The sequence below is a fragment of the Ochlerotatus camptorhynchus genome, unplaced genomic scaffold (genome assembly GCF_037179485.1).
Source record: "Ochlerotatus camptorhynchus isolate MF236.1 unplaced genomic scaffold, CSIRO-AGI_Acam_v1.1 ptg000767l, whole genome shotgun sequence".
In the NCBI taxonomy this organism is placed as follows: domain Eukaryota; kingdom Metazoa; phylum Arthropoda; class Insecta; order Diptera; family Culicidae; genus Ochlerotatus; species Ochlerotatus camptorhynchus.
The window spans coordinates 825,258-846,148 of record NW_027041234.1 but is presented as its reverse complement, the minus strand read 5'-3'; the positions used below and the strand labels follow the sequence as shown (position 1 = coordinate 846,148).

Below are 20,891 nucleotides of genomic sequence, written 5' to 3'. Positions count from 1 at the left end.
GAACCTGGCCATATAGAACGTTGCTGTCTTCAGCAAAGTTGTTCGAGTGACCAAGTCCTTCCGAATGGTGGTGATATTATTTAAGAACTCAGACGTCCCCCGCAGAAGCCCCCATGGTCGAACCCACGCCTACGTAAACTAAAACGTCAGCGCTCCGCCGCACTCCGAAGGTACTGCAGCTCTCGCTCCCCGTTCTACAAGCAACAGTTTAATTTCGCAAGTCGTCGCTATCGAAACTACAACCACTTCCTCTATAATCGGCACGTTAGATGCACGGAAGCGAACCTTCGGTCGAACCCGAAAGTTTGTAAATTCAAAACGGAAAGAATCCGGGCTGCCTTGTTCCATGTTCCTCGGAGATGATACGGCCTGCAGCGAAAGTGAAAAATGCAGCTTGTTTGCTCGTCAATTCAAACAAGTCTTCCACGATTTTTCCGCTTCACCGACACAGGTGTTGGTCGCAACCTCCGGGATGCCACGTGATTTTTTTAGTTTTGACATACCTCACATCACTGAAGACATGGTGATAGCCGCAACACGCAAAATGAAGAACTCATTCGCCGCTGGTCCTGACGGAATTCCCTCGTCAGTTTTAAAACGATGTGCAGTCAACCTCTGCCTTCCACTTGCGCGACTTTTCTAATTTCTCGGCACAGCAAAGTGAATTCCCCTCCCGCTGGAAGCTTTCCTATCTGTTTCCAATTCACAAAAAAGGAGACAAACGGAATGTCGCTAATTATCGTGGGATTTCCTCCATGTGCACCTGCTCTAAACTTTTCGAGATTATTGTAAATGATGCTCTGTTTATGTACTGTAAAAATTATATCGATACGGACCAACATGGTTTTTACCCCAAGCGATCGGTTTCCACGAACCTGGTGCAGTTTACCTCTGACTGTCTGCGAAGCTTGGATGCTGGATGGCAAGTTGATGCTGCATACATGGACTTAAAAGCCGCTTTTGACAGGGTGGATCATGAAATCCTGCTTGCTAAGTTGGAGATACTAGGTGTCTCGTCTACGGCTGTGAAATGGTTCAGATCGTACTTAGTGAATCGCTCTGTACGAGTCAAGATTGGCGCGACGGATTCAAATGTTTTCTCAAACAACTCGGGAGTCCCACAAGGCAGCAACCTGGGACCTCTGCTGTTTTCGATCTTTTTAAACGACATCGCTCTGTTGTTACCATCTCGATGTCGTCTTTACTACGCAGATGACGCCAAAATCTACAAAATTATCAAAAGCCTCTCGGACTGTTGGGATCTCCAGCATATGCTATGTATTTTCGCTGACTGGTGCACGAGAAATTTGATGGGCCTGAGCATCGAAAAATGCAACGTCATCTCCTATCACCGTAAAAACGAACCAATTATGTTTGACTATGTGCTCTTTGGACGTTGCATTGCCCGTGTAGAACAAATAAAGGATCTCGGTGTTACTCTGGACTGCGGGCTCACCTTCAAAATCCATTATAACGACATCATTTCCCGAGCCAATCGCCAACTGGGTTTTATTTTCAAAATTGCCGATGAGTTCCGGGACCCGTTATGCCTCAGATCACTTTACTGCTCACTTGTGCGGTCTATATTAGAATCAAGGGCAGTTGTATGGTGCCCTTTCCAAGCCACTTGGATCGCTAGAATCGAATCTGTTCAACGAAAGTTTGTGAGATATGCTCTTCGTTTCTTGAACTGACGTGACTCATCGAACCTGCCACCGTACGAGGAGCGTTGCCGTCTTCTGGGCATCGAACCGCTAGTGGTGCGACGGACGGTCGCTCAAGCTATGTTTGCTGGAAAGCTTCTCACGGGTGACATCGACTGTCCAACGTTTCTGGCCCAGCTAAATATGTATGCTCCTGAGAGACCTCTTCGTCAACGCGAATTTCTGTTTTTGGAGCCACGAGGCAGAAATTATACGCAGAATGAGCCAATTCGTGCAATCAGCCGACAATTTAACTACTTTTATTGCGAATTTGACTTTAACGTATCAGCAAATGTGTTTTGTCACCGGTTACTTGACCGTTTTCGTTTCGTTGACCATAACTATTTAGATTAAGTTTTATTCATTAAGACATTAATTGTCAGTTGAATTATTAAATAAACAAATAAACTACGGAGCGCTAGTGTGTTTCAAAATGGCGTCTGGCATCGATTTTCCAACTCTACACGTCGTCTCTTTCCGAAATGAGAGAGTTATTAAATAATATGACCACCATCCGAAAGGACTTGGTCACCCGAACAACTTTGCTGAAGACAGCAACGTTCCATATGGCCAGGTTCTCGAGATACAGTTTATATAGAAATTTCACATGCACACTAGCGCTGCATATTGAGATAGTTCTGAACTAATATGAACACCATACAAAAGGACATGATTACCTGAACAACTTTGCTGAAGACAGTAACTTTCTATATGGCCAGGATTTTGAGATACAGCTTATATAGCAAACTAGGGGAATTTACGTATTCTCGGCAACCTAAGCAGCGACCCTCTTTCTATAGTCTTTTTCTCTATGGAACGCACAAATGTGCAGTATTGGTTTGTTTACAATCTTTTGCTGCCAGCTGCTCTAACAATTTCAGTCGAAAGAATTGTCAAAAACTGTTTTGAAACGCTTTTACAAAGCTCCAATCTTCTCTAGTGAGAGCGAGTATTGTCGGCAACCAGTTTTTCTTCGGCAACCGATCCATTTGAACTGCATGTAAATCTGCTGTTCTATTATCGGCAACTCGAAATCAGCTACAATTTGTAGTGCGTGTGTTTCATTTCAAGAAAACCCTGCTAGATTGCTTTTTCTCAGTGGTAAAAATATAGTCAAATTGAAGCTGAAAGCATAAAGAATTGTTTGCATGCATTCAGCGAAGTGTTTTCGTAAGAAAATCCAGTGAAAATAGTGTTTCAATTTGGGTTGCCGAAAATAGTCTGTCATGCCGAAGCCGTCATTTCCCCTATATAATATATATAGCAAGCTCATATGCACATTAACGCTACGTAGTGAAAGAGTTCTAAACTAATAAAGGCCACCATCCGAAAAGACTTGGTCACTTGAACAACTTTGCTGAAGACAGTAACTTTCTATATGGCCAGGATCACGAAATATTCTTTGTTGGAATGATCCATGTATTATAGTGCCTGTCATAAGTAACATAAAAGTGAAGCGCCTCTAGCGGAGTAGTTCCCAATTAAACCTGAATTCAATAACACAGGCTTGTTGGTCTATCCCAGTACAACAACTTTGACAAAGACAGTATAGCTCTATATATTGAAACAAATGAGATAATTCACCACAGCCCCTATTAATGAAAATCCCATAAGAGCCGGCGCCGGTGGTGTAGTGGTAACCGTGACTGCTTTCTAACACCCCGATGGGTCTGGGATCAATCCCAGCTGAGATCGGTGGGATTTTTCTGAGGCATAAAAATCTCTGGTCACGGAAGGGAAGTAAAGCCGTTGGTCCCGGCCCATGTGTGTTGAATGGGTGCGATATCCTACGCAGGTGTGGAAGCTGCCTTCCTGCACATTCGATTGCCGTCAATGGATGGCAATCGATGTCCGTTGGTGATTGGCACTAGATTGCGGAACAGAGACCGACGTTAAATAAAGGAAAGAAGAAAATCCCATAAGCTGTGGGTATCCATATTCGCGGTTACTTATTCACGCCCCTGTTACCCCCGCAATAAGGATTCCTGACTGTAATTGTCCGAATGGAACGATAAGCTCGAAGGCAGCAATCAAGACGAATTCGGATCTGATCGAAAGTTAGTTTTTCAAGCGATATGTATACCGTTCTCTGTGAGAAGGGTAAAATGAACTTTTATTTCACTTCAACCTGCCTTTTAAACATAAATTCAACGACAGACAAATTTACTATCTGTACTTGTGGGAAATTTTCACAACTTCTACGTTGCTGAAGATCACTTTTTAATTGAAGATCACTCAAATTGGGTCATCGATTGAATTAGAAACCGGTAATATTCTACTGTTTTATGGCCTCACTGAATATTGCACTATGACAATCTAAAACTGCACTATTCAAACCTATCAAATGAACTCCATCGGAGGTTGTTTTAACCAACCATTACTCAAAACTAAACTTGTTCATTACTTCTCTACAAGGCTCTACTAATTCTTTGAATAATCAATATTGATCTCGATTTTATCAATTTGCCTGTATCTTGGAGTCAGTGCAAAATCCAGGCAATGTTCGAAATCGCAGACGCCCTTATTCCCGGTTTGGAACGAAGCGGATTTTATTTTTTTGTTTTTTTTTTTTTAATATGAAGAATTCGTTCGAATACTGAGAAATTAAAGCATATGTATTCATGGAGTTCTTCGCACTGAGAATTTCCGACAATGAACTTAGCTTGATTTGTAATGTGCGGGCAACGGATTATGTAAATTGTATGCTTATTGAGTCAAAGCTGCATTGTCCATTTCATCCAAATTTTCCATTTCTCTTAGTTGTTCGTAGAATCAGAATAAAAGCTTCCTACAAGAAACCATAGTTATGTTGTTCCTACATTCTAGTACCTATTTAGTTTATTCATGGAATTGTTTATTTTATGTTTCCACGAGCAGTATTCTTTAGTAGGACCGTTTTCAGAAAATTTCAGCTACTTAACGATTACCTTTGGCTTAGACTTGACCGAATCCAGCTGTGTAGTCCGAAAGCTAGCTCCGAAACGAACAAAGTAAATACAGTTGGTATCGCCAATCCCTTCCTCATATACATACCCGTAAGTTGTACTAATTGAAGAATCTATTTTTTGGAGTAGAATCCAGCCGTTGATGTTACGTTCGAAATTTGTCCAAATTTGTTCAAACATACTTTGTTGCCATCATAAAACCCTCCAAACTAAATACGATTTCAATCATTTTAGTGTAAACTGTAGCAACTACACCGATGGGCTGGGCAAAACGGACACCTCGATGTCCGATCTGGACGAAGGTTCCGGCGTGGCGCTGGTCATCAACGGTCACTCGCTGGTGCACTGCCTGCAACCGGACATGGAGTCCAAGTTCCTAGAGATTGCTTCGCACTGTCGGGCGGTCATCTGCTGCCGGGTGACTCCGCTGCAGAAGGCCATGGTGGTGGAGCTGATCAAGCGGGCGAAAAACGCCGTAACTCTGGCCATCGGCGATGGCGCCAACGACGTTTCTATGATTAAAGGTGAGGTTGCGATTGGGCTTTGGAAAATGTGATTTTTATGCTAACGGGAGATTGATTGCAGCTGCCCACATCGGCGTTGGCATCTCGGGACAGGAGGGCATGCAAGCCGTCCTGGCTAGCGATTACTCGATAGCTCAGTTCAAATTCCTCGAAAGACTGCTACTGGTACATGGACGATGGTCCTACTATCGGATGTGTAAATTTCTGCGCTATTTTTTCTACAAAAACTTTGCATTCACGTTGTGCCATTTTTGGTATGCATTTTTCTGCGGCTTCAGTGCTCAAGTAAGTTGTGTGAATCGATCGATCGGTCGAGGCCAGAAACTAAACGAGAACTTTATTCTTTCCACCCGCAGACGGTGTTCGATCCGATGTTTATATCCGTGTACAATCTGTTTTATACGTCGTTACCAGTGCTAGCGTTAGGTATTTTTGAACAGGACGTTTCGGACAAGAATAGCGTCGATTATCCGAAGCTCTACACCCCCGGAATCACCAATGCCTTATTCAACACGACCGAGTTCATCCGGAGCGTACTGCATGGGATCTTCAGCTCGTTGATCTTGTTCCTGATACCTTACGGTAAGATCACTTTGTGTGTGTGTGATTGAATCGTCGTTGTGATCAAAGGTTTATTTTCAGGTACCTACAAGGACGGAATCTCCCCAGACGGCTACGTACTTAACGACCATATGCTGTTGGGATCGGTGGTTGCCACCATCCTGATTCTGGATAATACTGCCCAAGTAAGAGATTGGCTTCCCCGACGATCACCGATCTGTTCTAACGCATTCTTTCTAATTCACAGATCGCCTTGGACACTTCCTACTGGACCGTGTTCAACCACATTATGATCTGGGGTAGTCTGCTGTGGTACTTTTTCCTGGACTACTTCTACAACTACGTCATCGGAGGTCCGTACGTTGGCTCGCTGACGCAAGCCATGAAAGAGGCTACCTTCTGGTTCACCACGGTACTAACCGTGATCGTACTGATGGTACCGGTCCTGGCGTCCAGGTTCTACTTTGTCGATGTGTTCCCTGGCCTATCGGACAAGGTAAGAATATGAGTTTCCTGATTTCAGCACAATCTAATGAATTTTTGTATTCGGTCAGATTCGAGCCAAGCAACGGCTAGCACAGCTCCGATCCAGGCAAAGCAACGACGTCCTTCGAACGCCGTCAGCTCGTCGAGGTAGAAGATCACTTCGATCCGGGTACGCGTTTGCCCATCAGGTCCGTTAGCTGCTTCGCCAGAACATTTTCATTCATTTTCATAACCAAACAACTTCTCAAAAATTACAGGAAGGATTCGGTCGGCTCATCACGTCCGGTAAGATCATGCGCAAGCTACCGCAGGACTTTGCCTTCCCTCTGGGGCTAGGCAGCAAGAAGCAACAGCAGGCCAATACGATCGCCGCTGACACCGGGACGCCCGGTAAGACCAGTATCAACAGTGTCAACATCGGTGGCAACAATGGTAACGGTAATACCAACAACAATAACAACAACAATACCAACAACGCCAACAATGTCAACGCAAGCGGTAACATTACGATCAACGGAAATCAGATCACCAACCTGCCCGGCAGCTCGAATAGCGACCACAGTCCGCGGGCACCCTGCCAAGATCTGGACACGATCAATCTTTGAGCGGATGAGAGAGAAAGAGAGCAAGCTCAGGTGTGAGAATTTTAGTCGAGGACAAGAATTAAAGTTACCTGTTTAAGTTAGGGAATGGATTTTAGCGAATATATCGAATCAAGGCTCTCGAGGGAGGATTTGCGGCATGAGATATCACGATTAAGGTTATATTTTTGGCTGTTCTTCAAGAAACAAATTGAATTTATTGCCCAGACTTCCAGGATATCAACGGTTTGGAGTTCTGTCGAAATCGAATATTTAGCTGAGAAATGGTTGAAGGGATACGGAAGTGATTCAATTTCTTGGGATTATGTTTAAACATTCAAGTATTATGCGCGAAAAAGAGTTAAAAATGTGCGGAGAAATTCTTACAAGATGAATAGAAGCAACCAATCTGCAGATTAATTTGATGATCATCCTGATCGTTTCGGTTACACTGGCGACCATTTCTGTCATACTGATTACCGATTCGATCTTCTTGACGGTCGTCCAGGTTACAATCATCCTAGTAAGCGTTTCGGTCACACTGGTCACACCGACGTTTCGGAAATCCTAATGACTGATTCGATCATACTGATGTCCGTTTCGACCATTTTGATGAACTTAACCAAACTTGATGTCCGGTACGGTCTCCCTAATGATCGTTTAGGTCATACTGATGACCGTTCCAGTGACACTGATCGTATCGATCATTGTGATAAACTGCGGTAATCTTATGTAATAACCGTTTGTAATCTGCGGCAATCTTATGTAATAACATTTTGATGACCGTTTCGACCATCCTGTTGATACTGATGATCATTTAGGTCAAACAAATTACCGTTTCGATTATCTTGATTAATGTTGGTCATCCTGATCCATGGTACTGCTAATTCGTTTCGATCGTACTGATGATGAGTTCAGTCATACTGAATCAGTGTCTGTTTTTATCATTTACCATCGCACGAAACGAGTAGCGCTTCAACCCAGTGTAGATGAATTGCGTTCGTTTTGAAAATCTTCGTTGTCACGTACGGGTGAGCTGAACAAATGAGTTCATTATACATCAGTGAATACGCGTTTGTTGATATTCACCAGTGCTTGATTATGCTACCCAAAATTGTCAAAATCAGAAGTGATCCTCAAAAGCAAAGCAATAAATTTCATTTTGGGCAACAGATTTCCTAGGCATTCTGTTTTCCGCACTTTTCCTCGTCCCAACCGAAGAAGAGAAATTCAGAGAAAGCATGAAAACTTCAGCAAAGTCCACGTAACTTGAGAAAAACTGTGAATACTTTATAGAAATTCCAAGAACCGCAGACAAGTTAGGTCCAGAGATCTTCGGACAAGCTCAGAGATCTGTAAGGGTTAGTTTCGATTAATTCTGAACAGCTCCACGAATTCCACGAAAACTTCAAGAAGCTTTGAGAGTTCTGGGAATTTCGGGAACGTCCAGACATTTGCTGAGAAATTTAGAAATATTCATACATATTTTGAGAACTTTACAGAAGTCCAGATATTTGTAGAGAAAATCTTCAGGGGAAGGTTCAGGCACAGACAAACAGACGTAACTCTTTGAATAAAATTATCTACTAAACATAGTACCGCTAAACATAGGACTCCAGTAACGACATCTCGCGAGCTTCTCGCGGAAAACAAGCTTGCTCGCTGATTCGCAAACAATGTTGCATGCAAGAAAAACCGAATGTATAGAAACGTCAAAGTAATCCGATGCCAGCGCTGCGACGAGTAGTTCACGGAAACAATAACATTCAAACAAATCGTTAAAGGCGCAAACGATGATCTAGATGATTATGAAGAGTTACGTCTGTTTGTCTGTGGTTCAGGTGAGCTTTGAGAACATCAGAGATGGTCAATGACCCTCAGTTCAGTTCAATTAGCCTTACTAGAAACTAGGAATGTCTTAAAATTACCATGAGGATGCAAAGAAAAAGACGACGAAGAGGATCTGTCAATGTTACCTATAGGACCTAATGCATAGTTCAGCTTGTTATGCTAAATCAGAGAGTAACCAGCTCTAAATTTACCGTGACTACAATACAAGTCCCTGGCAAGGTGACAGATAACCTTAATTTCACGTAACCACTTGCAAATAGTAGATGTTGCCACACAACGTAAACAAAGGCATTGTCCTTCACCACCGTAATGGTATTTTTCTATGGGAAATCAACTTTTTGTTTCCCCATGTGTGGATGTCAAATAACAGGCAAGTATGTTATATGAAAAGAGCGAATTTATGATTTTCGTGGTGAAATGAAATAAATCAAAATGAATTGAAACCGATTGATGGAGGTTCATTTTCTTATATATCAGCCTTCAGATTATGTTTTTGATCATAGTTGTGCGATGATGAAGGCTTGCCCTAGGCCGTATGTGTTCTTCTGATATGCAAAATTTCTGAAACTGAACTGAAAATACTAATTAATCACCACAAAATTTCAACGTTGGGAAATACATACTACGAACGGCTTGAAAATAGAATCATAATGAACATCTGCAACATTCATCAACATGTTTTTTTTTTGTAACAATCAGGACTTATTTTGGAGGAGGATGCAGTAAGCATCCATCGCAATATCCTGATAAAATTGTTCATAGACTTTTATTTAAAACGCTGGCTTGAGGAACATGACAAAAACTTTTGCTGAAATTGTTGGAATTTTCTTAAAATTGTAGGAATTTCCTTGAAATTGTTGGAATTTCTTGAAGTTTGGTGGAATTTCCTTACAATTCGTGAAATTTCCTTACAATTCGTGAAATTTTCATGAAATGCGTTGGAAATTCTTCGAATTTCATAGGAATTTCCTTGAAATTCGTAGGAATTAACTTGAAATTCGTAAGAATTTACTTGAAATTCGTAGGACTTTTTTGAAATTCATAGGAATTTCCTTGTAATTCGGAGGAATGTCCTTGAAATTCGTAGGAATTTCCATGAAATTTGTTGGAATTTTCATGATTTTCGTTAAAATTTCCTTGAAATTCGTTGGAGTTTCCTAGAAATTCATAGAAATGTCCTTTAAATTCGTTGGAATCTCCTTAAAAATCGATGGAATTTCCATACAATGTAATGGAATTTCTTGTAATTCGTTGGAAATTGCTTGTAATTCTATGACATTTCTTTAAAATTCTTATGAATTTCCTTGGAGTTCGTCGGAATGTCATTGAAACTTGATGGAACTTTGAATTTCTGGAAATTTTTAAGAATTTTCTATAAATGTTAGAATTTTATTGAATTCATTTGGGTTTAGAATTCGAAGGATTCATAGAAATTTCCTTAAAATTCGTCGGACTTTCGTGAAATTCTTAGGAATTTATTTGGAATTTCCTTGAAGATCGTTAAAATTTCTTTGAAATTCAATGGAAATTCCTTAAAATTTGATCGACTTTCCTGAAATTCGTACACTGAAACAAATCAACATGTACCGTTTATTGGATCCATCTTATAACATAGCAATGTCAGCAGATTTATTCATTCTATGTGATGATTGATAGATTCCATTGGATTATCACTTAAAAACTATGACTGCGATATGGAATGATTTCTATCGTAATTTCACATACTTAGTACTTGATAATACTTTGCTTCGAACGTGGTTAGCGAAGGTAAGAATTTTATGAATATTGTCTGATATATTTCATGGTGAAAAACTGTTGATATGTCATGGGTGGGAACAGACATCTAGAAACTAATGGAAAATCATATAAGTTTGCACTATGAGAAAATTCAGTAAAATATACCTGTTTTCATGATGAATATTGCTCACTAGAATATATATCTTATAAGATAATCATGTATATTTTATTGGAGTTGCTTTTACTGATTTTTGACGTTTGTTGATATGTCGCGTGTAAATAGACATGTAGAAACTATTGGACTGTCATTTAACTTTGCAGTATAGGAAAACATGTATATCTCATTGGAATAGCTTCCTTTGATTTTTGAGGTTTAGAGATTGTAAACAGATCTATCCCAATCATTAAATAGTCATATAGAAATGCCTTTTAAGAAATCCAACAGCAAGCATTTGTTTTGGCATGTTTTTCTGGGATTAATATCGCTCCCAATAAAATACATCTTACATGATTGTTCTTTATAAATTATTGAAACAATTTTCAACGATGTTAACGTACACTTATTAAAATGATTAGTTGAACTAAATACTACTAACAACAATGATACTGTATTGAATAATCTTTGTTTGTTATTGTTTCATAAGATAATTGGTTCCGGAAAAGAATGTATTGAGATTGAAAAAAAAATGATTCTACTGTAATATTTACTTTGCTATGATTCTAATTGTAAGCCTTCTACACGGCTAATTCAGATTCCAGCCCTAAGTAGTACTCGAACTTCATGAGCCAGTTCTATCAAATCATATAATTTAGTCGTTGATTTATTGCACACAGGTGCATTGAGAAAGATTTGAACAAACCACACCACCGAAACGGAACATAAATTTGTCAGTGCTATTTGTCTTCACTCTAGCAAAACGAGCATAACGTTGCACTACATTCCATGTCGGGAGAGCTGTTCTTACTTTATGCTATTTGAACGAGCTCAATCTTGAAGTCAGCCGTGGCCCAGTGGAATCGAGCACAGACACCGAAAGCATCACACCTCAACAGTTCTTGATCGAATCCCAAAACAGCTACAATAAAAAAAGGCACAACTGCGAAAGCTCCCACTGCCTGATGTTTATTTTTTCGAATTTATTTTTAGAATTCGATTAAATATATGTGTCAAAAGAAGAAGTAAATTTCATGTTATTTTCACATAAACTTTACTTCGATTGATTTATGACACATATATTATATTGTGGTGAAAAGTATAGCTTATGCTTATGGGTTTCAAATCCATTTCAGTTAATTATTATAATTTGATCGATTTTCATTTATCATATGACGATCATATAAAAGTTACCAAATTATCAGCATTGTAAATGTATCAGATATTCATATAGAATTTACCTGACACATTTTCAAACATATCATTTTCAATGGATTATCTTATAGCGCAAATTTATTAGACTTCCACATAAAAGGAATATGTCAAATTCGTTCAGTGTAGGAATTTGTATTAAATTTTGTGGAATACATTTGAAATTCGGTAGAGTTTTCTTGAAAGTGAAAGTATGAAATTTCATTCCTTTAAATTGTTGGAATTTCATTAAATTCGTTGGAATTTCGTTGGAATTTCCGAGGGGGGCGGCACATCTAAATCTCAAGTTTAGATGCTCAAAAAATCTCACACTAGCGAATCAATCTTCGAAAAATCTTCTTTCATTTGTCGCATCTACTTGCATCGTTCATCAATCTTCAGAATCATCATCAATCTTCTTTATATCTACTCAGCGTGCGCGCAGCTAGCCACAGCAAAACACAATCCTTTTTGCATCGTAGATAGAGTCGTCCCCCTCGGGAATTTCGTTGAATTAGTTGGAATTTTCTTTAAATTCGAAAAATGTCCATAAAGTTATTGTTCTTTGAAATTTGTTGGAATTTCCATTAAACTGCTGAAATTTCCTTGAAATTGAAACGAATTTCCTAGAAATTCGTAAGAATGTCCTTGAAATGCATAGGAATCTCCTTGAAATTCATTGGAATTTCCTTGAATTTCGAAAGAATTTTCTTTGAAATTGTTTGAATTTTCCTATAATTCGTTGGAAATTGCTTGAAAATCCATGAAATTTCCTTAAAATTCTTAAGAATTTCCTTGAGGTTCGATGAAATTTCTTTGAGAATTGATGGAACTTCCATAAAATTCGATTGAATTTTGTTGAAATTCTTAGTTATTTTCTATAAACTTTGAGGAATTTCCTTGAAATTCAATGAAGTTTTGTTGAAATCCGTATGAATTTTCATGAAATTATTGAAATGTCCTTGCAATTGTTGCCAATTCCTTGAAATTGTGTGAATTGGGTTGAATACGTTAGAATTTCATTGAATTCATTGCAATTACCTTGAAATTCATTGGAATTTTCTTGAAATTCGTTGGCATTTTTTTGAAATTTTTGGCATTCCTTGAAATTTGTAGGATTTTTCTTGAAATTCGTAAGAATTTCTTTGAAATTTATCGGAATTTCCATAAACTTCGTTGGAATTTCTTTGAAATTTATCAAAATTTCCATAAACTTCGTTGGAATTTCCTTGAAATGAATTGGAATTGCCTTGAAACCCGTTGGAATTTTCATGAAATGCGTTGAAATTTTCTTGAAGTTCGTTGAAATTTCCTAAATTTTTTGGAACTTCCCTCAAGTTCTTGCCCTGAAGTGCTAAGAACTTTCCGAATGCCGTATGATATTTTCTACAGATCTGTAAACTTATCAGAGCCTTTCTCGGAGTTCAGGTAATGTGCATAGACTTTTATTTAAAACGCTGGCTTGAGGAACATGTTAACAACTTTGGAAGCATTAAGAATTCTATCCACAAAGAAGTTACATACCTGATACGGCTTTTTAATAGAAACTTAGCGATAGATTTAATCACTCTTGGTGAATAGGAGAACGTCAAAAACTCAACAAACATTGAATGTTGATTAAGACCTTATTCAGGCAAACGTAAGCATCTTCAGCTAAAAAATAGCTTATTCAGCTGTTGATCAACTCAAATTGTTTGTTGGGAAGAGTGTTGTGAGTAGAAATTTGTGCCGTGAGACATAGGAAGCGAAACAATTTGACGATGACAATCATTCATTTTTGTATAACAAATCATATGCTGCTGGTTCTATACTGCTCAAATACATACGATACACCAAATAAAAAAAAGTTTCATAAACTGATTATGTATTGTACATACTACTGAGAATCAAACCGATATTAGTCGCTTGGATCACTGGAGTTTCTATGTCGTTAATACTAGTTTTGTCGTCGGACGTCGCGTGTCCTGTTTGGCGGGCGTGCGACAATAAGATGCATTTTAAACTTTTATTTGTTAATAAATAAATTTTATTTACATTACATCATTTCCGAATTCGTCCTATTCAGATAAAACTTCTGAAATTTGTGAGTTTGACAGAACCACCAGCACCAAATTTTCGGGGTACAATGGTAATATACTGGAGATGTCAAGTTGCCCCCGAGTTGCTACAATCCGATAACCGTTTCGGTCATTCTGATGACCAATTCGGGAATCCTGATGACATTTTCAGTCACATATTGACCAAACCATCCTTGAGCTTAGAGCTTTACTGGAGCGGTTGTAAATTTTACTCTGAACGTCGTGGAAAACGTTCTAGAATTCCGGATACTTAATGAATATGCACTAGGTACTACACATTAAAGCAAAGCCTCGAATCCGTCATCTTGGCAAGAAATTTGCCCCTCCAGTTTGCAAGTTTTGTAGGTCACTATCTAGAAGCCATACAAACCTAAAAGTTTACAATGAATTAAATTTCTAGCTACCGTAAAACGGGGTATCTTTGATAAAGCGGGTAACTATATAATGATCAAATTAACTCTCTGAACTTCCTGCGAATTGCAAAACAATGTTTCCATATTGTAGCTTGGGTTATTGCCACCGACAAACCGACATGAATGACCATAGCAAAAACATTAAAATGTCTGACCAAAGCACACTACTGACATCTGGCACCGTGTTCGCTGGAAATATTTAGCTAAGCCATGAACCAGCATGCAAAAGTTATGAATTGTTTCGTGTCTGATCTATTCTAGATAAATTATTTTATCTAGATCAAAAAAACCTATGGTATTGAAAGTTCGGATCACTACACATTCAAATCGGTCGTTTACGAATTAAGTGTCATGTCGGTTTGTCGGTGGTATTGCCCTTGATATCGAATGGAGTTTTTTATATAATATGTGTTACATATTTTCCAAACATATTAAAAACCAATTTTCTTTATTTTCGCCTGTTGGAAAAGGTATTAAAACAATCACTTATGAAATGTATTTCCGATATAGCCATCACAAATTCAAATTTTGATCTAAATTGTTTGAGTTTCGCGCATGTTTTTTCTACATTCATCGAGCATTTTCAAAGTAACCCCAAATCAAAATACTGATATTCGGTCACAAGACTAAAAAAATAGTGCAAATGTAATAATTTCCGTTATACATATTACTAATTAATTTACTCTAGAATCCTCAGTACTTGTTTAAAAAAAATTGAAAAACATTCATTGCTGTAAAAAATATTTAGAATACACTCCAAAAAAGCTATCAATATTACCCCGTTTTAAAATACGTGAAATTGAAAATCGGTAGAGCAAGTCTTGATAGAGCTGGAATTAGGGCGTAACAGCTTTTGTAAACAATGACATCTCTCGATGATTTCTCAAAACTCAAGGCACGCCCACGCAAACCAACATAACCTTCGGGAAGGGGAAGTTTTCCTCTACCCGATGGTGTCGTTGATTTGAGTGGGCGAGCCTTAACTTTCTATAAAGCATTGAGAGAAGTCATTGTTTACAAAAGCTGTTACGCCCAAATTCCAGCTCTATCTAGAAGTATGCGATTTCCGAAAGATCAAATGAAATTTAAGTGAAAGTTAAAGGACCATGATAGACTTAGGAATAAATCTATATCGGATTGATCCGAAACTCTGGAGCAACAATACAAAAGGGCCCATTTGCATTTGTAAACAAATCGAATGCCGCCCATCTTCAACAGCATTAACGGGTAGGGGAAGTTTCCCCTACACGATGGAAAGGACTTTAGAACGGGTTGTTTACAAAACCGATGGACTCTTTTCTATTGTTGCTCGAGAACTGAGCATGAGCTTTGCAGTGCTCCCAGTTTGTATTAGCTTTGAATGGCATCAATCAAAATCTCTTCTTTAACATACCCAAGAAACCAGGATCAGTGCCGCTTCCCTATGACCATTTTTTACGACCATTTTATAGTATGTAGTAAGAAACTCACGCCGAAAGAAGCGTATTGTTCACAAATTTAGGGCTCCAAGCCGAGTCCTAGCAAAAGCAAAATTGTACCACTGTTGTCATGGCATATCGTTTCATTAAATGAACAAACAAGAAAGAAACAAAAGTATTTAAAATATATATTACGGAACGAAAAGGAGTGTAATTTTAACAAACGAAGCGCGACTTAACAACAACAAAAAAGAATGAATGTGATAAAAATCGGTGTGTACGGAGGCGGGAAGCCTGAGATGACCAATGAACAAATAAAAACAAAGCAAAAAACAATACTGATCGTTTATTAGCACGTAAGGAAACTTTGCCTTCATAATTTCGAGTCTCTCTGAATCAACAAATTAACTAACGCATGTGTGAATGTTTCAGCTACTTAACAAAGCAAAACCTTACCTAAGAGGAAGATAACATGAACAGTAACAATAATAGCCTATAATAACTAGTTCATTCCTGGAAGCTAGGACACATCCGGTCACCGATCACCTCACATTTCGAACAGAACCATACAACTGAAAACTTGACATGAACCGCAAAGCGTTAGTTTTTATTAATTTTCAATAGCATATTCATTCAGATCTGAAAATATATAGCTTTCATCATTCAGCATGAATCAAACTAATAGGTGTATAAATTTGAAGCTGTAAAACAAACATTCATTGTGATCATCCTGTAAATTTTACAGCTCGATGTACAGATTGGTTTACTATCTGATAAATAATATGCATAGTGAGCAAGCAAACTAATGCGCTAAATTGTTGCAAAGTGTATATTGTGGAATACCTAGAAAATCAAACAGAAACAGAATAACTATATTTATGGAAAAGCTAATGGTAATTAAATCAGTGGACAAATTTTCCCAAGGAAACAGAAAACAAGGCTAAGTAGAAGGTGAAACGTAGACGTGATATGTGGGTGAAGTTGTACAAGCTTATCGGTTGAATGTTTCCTAATAAATAAAACGGTTAATCAGTCAATCTCAGCACGCGAAATCATAGGGAACATTTTCCGCCATTTAGTCCAAAGCAGAGCGTAGCAAAATCATTGATTTGGAGCAGGCGTGGCTCGCTCTTTGGAGCATCGTTCATTACTTTTTAATATAGAAAGCTAACGTTAGGTCCAATTGAATTTTCAGTTAATCCATTTAAAAATTGATCGATCAAACCTTTTGCACCGTAGAGGCACTCGCACTCTAGTGAATCTTCAATGAAAACACGGAGTGTGGCTCAACGGTGCGAAATTGTTGAAGTTTGGTCGGGAAAATACTATCATCAATCTATCTGTGTTAAGATGCATTGACTGAAAATTCAGTTGAACTTAACGTTAGCATTCCATGTAAAAAAAAAAGCAATGAGCGAACCATCTCTGATTTGGAAGAAACAAAACCCGGAAAACGAAGATGCCTTCTTGATTTAATCAAAGTTGTCGTTGAGCTGTTTTGTAATTTCTATGTTTTATAATCTCAAAGTGTAGCGGAATTGCTAGCATTGTACAACCCCCCCCTCTATCCTCCTATCAGAGCGAACAAGCGCAGTTACCACCTGTTACCATTAAACTACAAAATGGGAAACAAGCATGATCATCAAAGAAGATGTACATCAAATGTACTCACGTGTCTTAAGTGTAAGTAGGAGTCTCTCTAGTTTTCTAAGACCAAGCAAGTCTAGTGATATGGAATAAGTATTTTTATTGTCAGTAGATCCTTTTGTTAATTTCAAATTTATCCTACGTTTACGTGCAATTGGTTCAATTTAGATTTTAGCTACGCCTTCGTTTTCAATATTTAATAGTTTACGTTAAACGTACTTGTGCTAGGAGGACTGTTTGGGAGAAAGAATCATTGAACCACAATATTCTTCTGTGAACACACAGACTAACACACACACACAAACACAAAACAAGAAACCAAATTTTAATTTTGCATTCCTGTCAAATCTAAGAAGCGGTATGGAGAATGGTAATTTTTGTATTGTATGAGCCAGAGCCGAAGCGGGCGTACGAGACTAGTGAAATAAAGTGGAAATTTGAAATGTTTTTTTGGGGACTGATTTTGATTTATTCGAAATTCCTTAATATACAAGCCATGCGGTGCAATTCAACTTACATTCTAGAAGGTATTCACCCATATTCTCGTTTTCGTTTGAACCGTATTTTCCTGTTGGCGATCAAGTCATCGGTGTTCAACGAGGACCGTTCATCACAGCAACCCATATTCATATTCTTTTGTGTGTCATTCCTAACTCAACATCCATCCTTACCAGACGTTCAATAAACTAGTTATAAAATAAATTGGAAGATCCGCGTTCAGGTGTACCTCGAAGCCTCGAATGTATGGGATGCAGTGGTGAAGGATTTGGCAGCGGTAGCAGCAGAAGCGGTCAACCCACTTAACAATTTTCGCAATGTAAACGCTTTATTCATTTCATTTATACAGTCTCAAGCTGTATTTAAATGTTATACCACAGAGAACAGACATCCAAGTCAAATTCTTAAAGTGTGTAAGAAATTTAGACATTTGAAACTAGCAATATCGTGGTGGCGCTAGTGTCGCTGCCCATCGACGTCGATGACCGGCAGACGTCATCTTAACATGATGTCAAAATTGTTGTGAGCAAAACATTGTTTGTTAAAAACCGATCAGAACATGGGCCGCAAGTGCGAGTTTTATTGGTGCGCAAATAGACAAGGTGTTACCAAGTGAAAATCTTTTCACAATTTTCCTAAGGATCCTGAATTGCCCGAACTACAGGAGATTTTCTTCTCACGTGAACTCCAAGCGCTTGCAACGAAAAGGTTATGTTCCGACCTTTTCCCCCGGAGGCTTTTCGAATTCCTGGAAGAACGGATGCAGGGCAAGCAGTGTTCAAATCTTACCACATTTTTCTGAATTTAAATGAGGGCTAGTTGGAGTTCACACCCTCACTGAATCATTTGAAGATACGCCGCCAGTGAACTCAAGAAAAGTCAGTTTTGCTCCTGACACTATGCCCAGTTAAAATTGGAACGAAAAACGGTTGTAGATCTACAGGAAACTTAGGCCTGAACCATTTGGCGATTTTTTTTAACTTTAGGTTAAAATTTGACACAATGAAAGTTATTGATTAGCCCTGCTATCCGAGCATGGTTATTTCTGACAGACAAGAAGATAAATTTTGACGACCATGGCTCGAAAACCGGTCGATCGACAGCACGGGATTTTCGAACATGGGAAATAACTTTCGAAGTGTCACTTTTAACCACGAGTTAAGGCTCTGAACCATTTGGTGGATTATTTTAACTTTTGGTTAAAATTTGACAGATGGAAAGTTATCGATTAACCCTGCTATCCGAGCGTGGTTATTTCTGACAGACAAGAAGTTAAATTTTGACAACCGTGGCTGAGTTCTGCTCGAAAACCGGGTGATCGACAGCACAGGGATTTTCGAACATAAGAAAAAACTTTCGAAATGTCACTTTTAACCACGAGTTAAATTTAACTCGGCAAATGGTTCACAACCTAAATTTAACTCAGCAAATGGTTCACAGCCTTAGGATTATTTTAACTTTTGGTTTAAATTTGACAGATGGAAAGTTATCGATTAACCCTGCTATCCCAGCGTGACAGACAAGAAGTTAAATGTTGACAACCGTGGCTGAGTTCTTCTCAAAAACCGGTCGATCGACAGCACAGGGATTTTCGAACATCAAGAATAACTTTCGAAATGTCACCACGAGTTAAATTTAACTCGGCAAATGGTTCACAGCCTTACACGGTAAGAAAAAAGTACCCAACGGCCAGTTCACCAAACGTTAACATTCATTACATATGATTCGCAATCCTAGCCGCATAGCTTACCCCCTGGAAGAATTTATGATCGATTGTCAATTCCAATTTGGCATGAGATTTTGACATCCAGTTGCTTTTTAATTGGGTCATGGCCCAACCAACGGAGGCGCAACTAAAAAGCAGCCCAAGTATTAAAAGCCCAACCAGCGAATTTGGGCTGTAATTGATCAATCTTGTAAAAATATCCAAGGGGCAAAGTTCAGTGATCGTCTCTGAATTTGCATTAACTTCAAAAAAATTAGGAACACTTTGAAGAAGTACCATTAACCGTGGGGAAATATCGAGAGCTCTTCGTAGAAGAATTATGAATATTAAGAAAACTTCGAGAGCTTAAGGAAACTCCATGAATTTTAGGGAAGTCTAGAGAACTCTAATTTATTGAGAAGTTTAAAGAACTTCAAAGATCTTCAAGAGATTCTTCAGACAACTCGTACATTTCAGGAAAACTGTTGAAAACTTCATCGAAGATCTAGAGTAGTTTTAGGAGAACTTCAGAGTAGTTCTGGCGAGAACTTGAGTAGTTCTGACGAGAACTTCAGAGTAGTTCTGAGGAGTCCTTCAGAGTAGTTTTTAGGAGAAGTTGAAAGTAATTCTGAAGAGAGCTTCAGAGTAGTTCTGAGGAGACCTTCAGAATTTCTGAGAACTGCAGAGAAGTTCCATTGGCCTCAGGAAAATTTCGGGAAATTTATGAAACTTCCCGGGAGCACCCGGACATGTCTGACCAGCGTGGTCCTCAGTACTTAAGGTCACCAATGTTCTTATTTTTGAATTCTCATTTGATGTGTCACATGAGGATGTAGGTCCAAGTTTTACTTCTCCGGGGGTATCCAGAACGTGTCCGGATCTTGCCAACGTGGTCTTCAATACTTAATATGGACAAAAATTATCATAATTTTTTTAATTCTCATGTAATTTCAAGCTGAACATTGCATTAGGTCCTAAGTAACATTGACAGATTCTCTTCGTCGACTTTCTCTTTGCATCCTCACGGTCATGTAAAGACATTCCCAGGTATTTTCAGCCCATAAATCGATATAAGAAGCTTTTATCTTGCATGCAATACGGCAAACAAATCAAGAAACGGTTCTGTGAATAAGTTATTAACGAAAGAGAAAGTCGACGAAGAGTATCGATCAATGTTACTTAGGACCTAATGCAAAGTTCAGCTTGGTTTGATGTGTCGCATGAGGGTGTAGGTTCAAGAAGGATCTGACCACTTCCTCGGGGGTACCCAGAACATGTCCGGATGCGGCCATAATTTTTCTGATCTTGCATGGTTAAATTTTTTTTTATTTTCTCTATTTTGGAGATTTTCGAATCTTGCATGATTATTTGGTTCACGTCTTGAAGTTTCTGGTTAATT

General features: G+C 38.6%; 1 protein-coding gene across 9 annotated transcripts in view; it reads left to right on the top strand.

Moving 5' to 3' along the window:
- The window catches only part of ATP8B (ATPase phospholipid transporting 8B), a 157,154-nt gene extending 147,496 nt beyond the window's left edge, over positions 1-9,658 (top strand). For all 9 annotated transcript variants that reach the window (XM_065238338.1, XM_065238333.1, XM_065238330.1 and 6 more), the window contains 7 exons: positions 4,883-5,172; positions 5,234-5,457; positions 5,529-5,754; positions 5,815-5,918; positions 5,981-6,229; positions 6,288-6,407; positions 6,477-9,658. In XM_065238338.1, the coding sequence (XP_065094410.1) occupies positions 4,883-5,172; positions 5,234-5,457; positions 5,529-5,754; positions 5,815-5,918; positions 5,981-6,229; positions 6,288-6,407; positions 6,477-6,824 (1,561 nt within the window). In that variant the 3' untranslated portion in view covers positions 6,825-9,658. The remainder of the gene's footprint in view (positions 1-4,882; positions 5,173-5,233; positions 5,458-5,528; positions 5,755-5,814; positions 5,919-5,980; positions 6,230-6,287; positions 6,408-6,476) is intronic.
- The last annotated feature ends 11,233 nt before the right edge of the window (positions 9,659-20,891 follow it).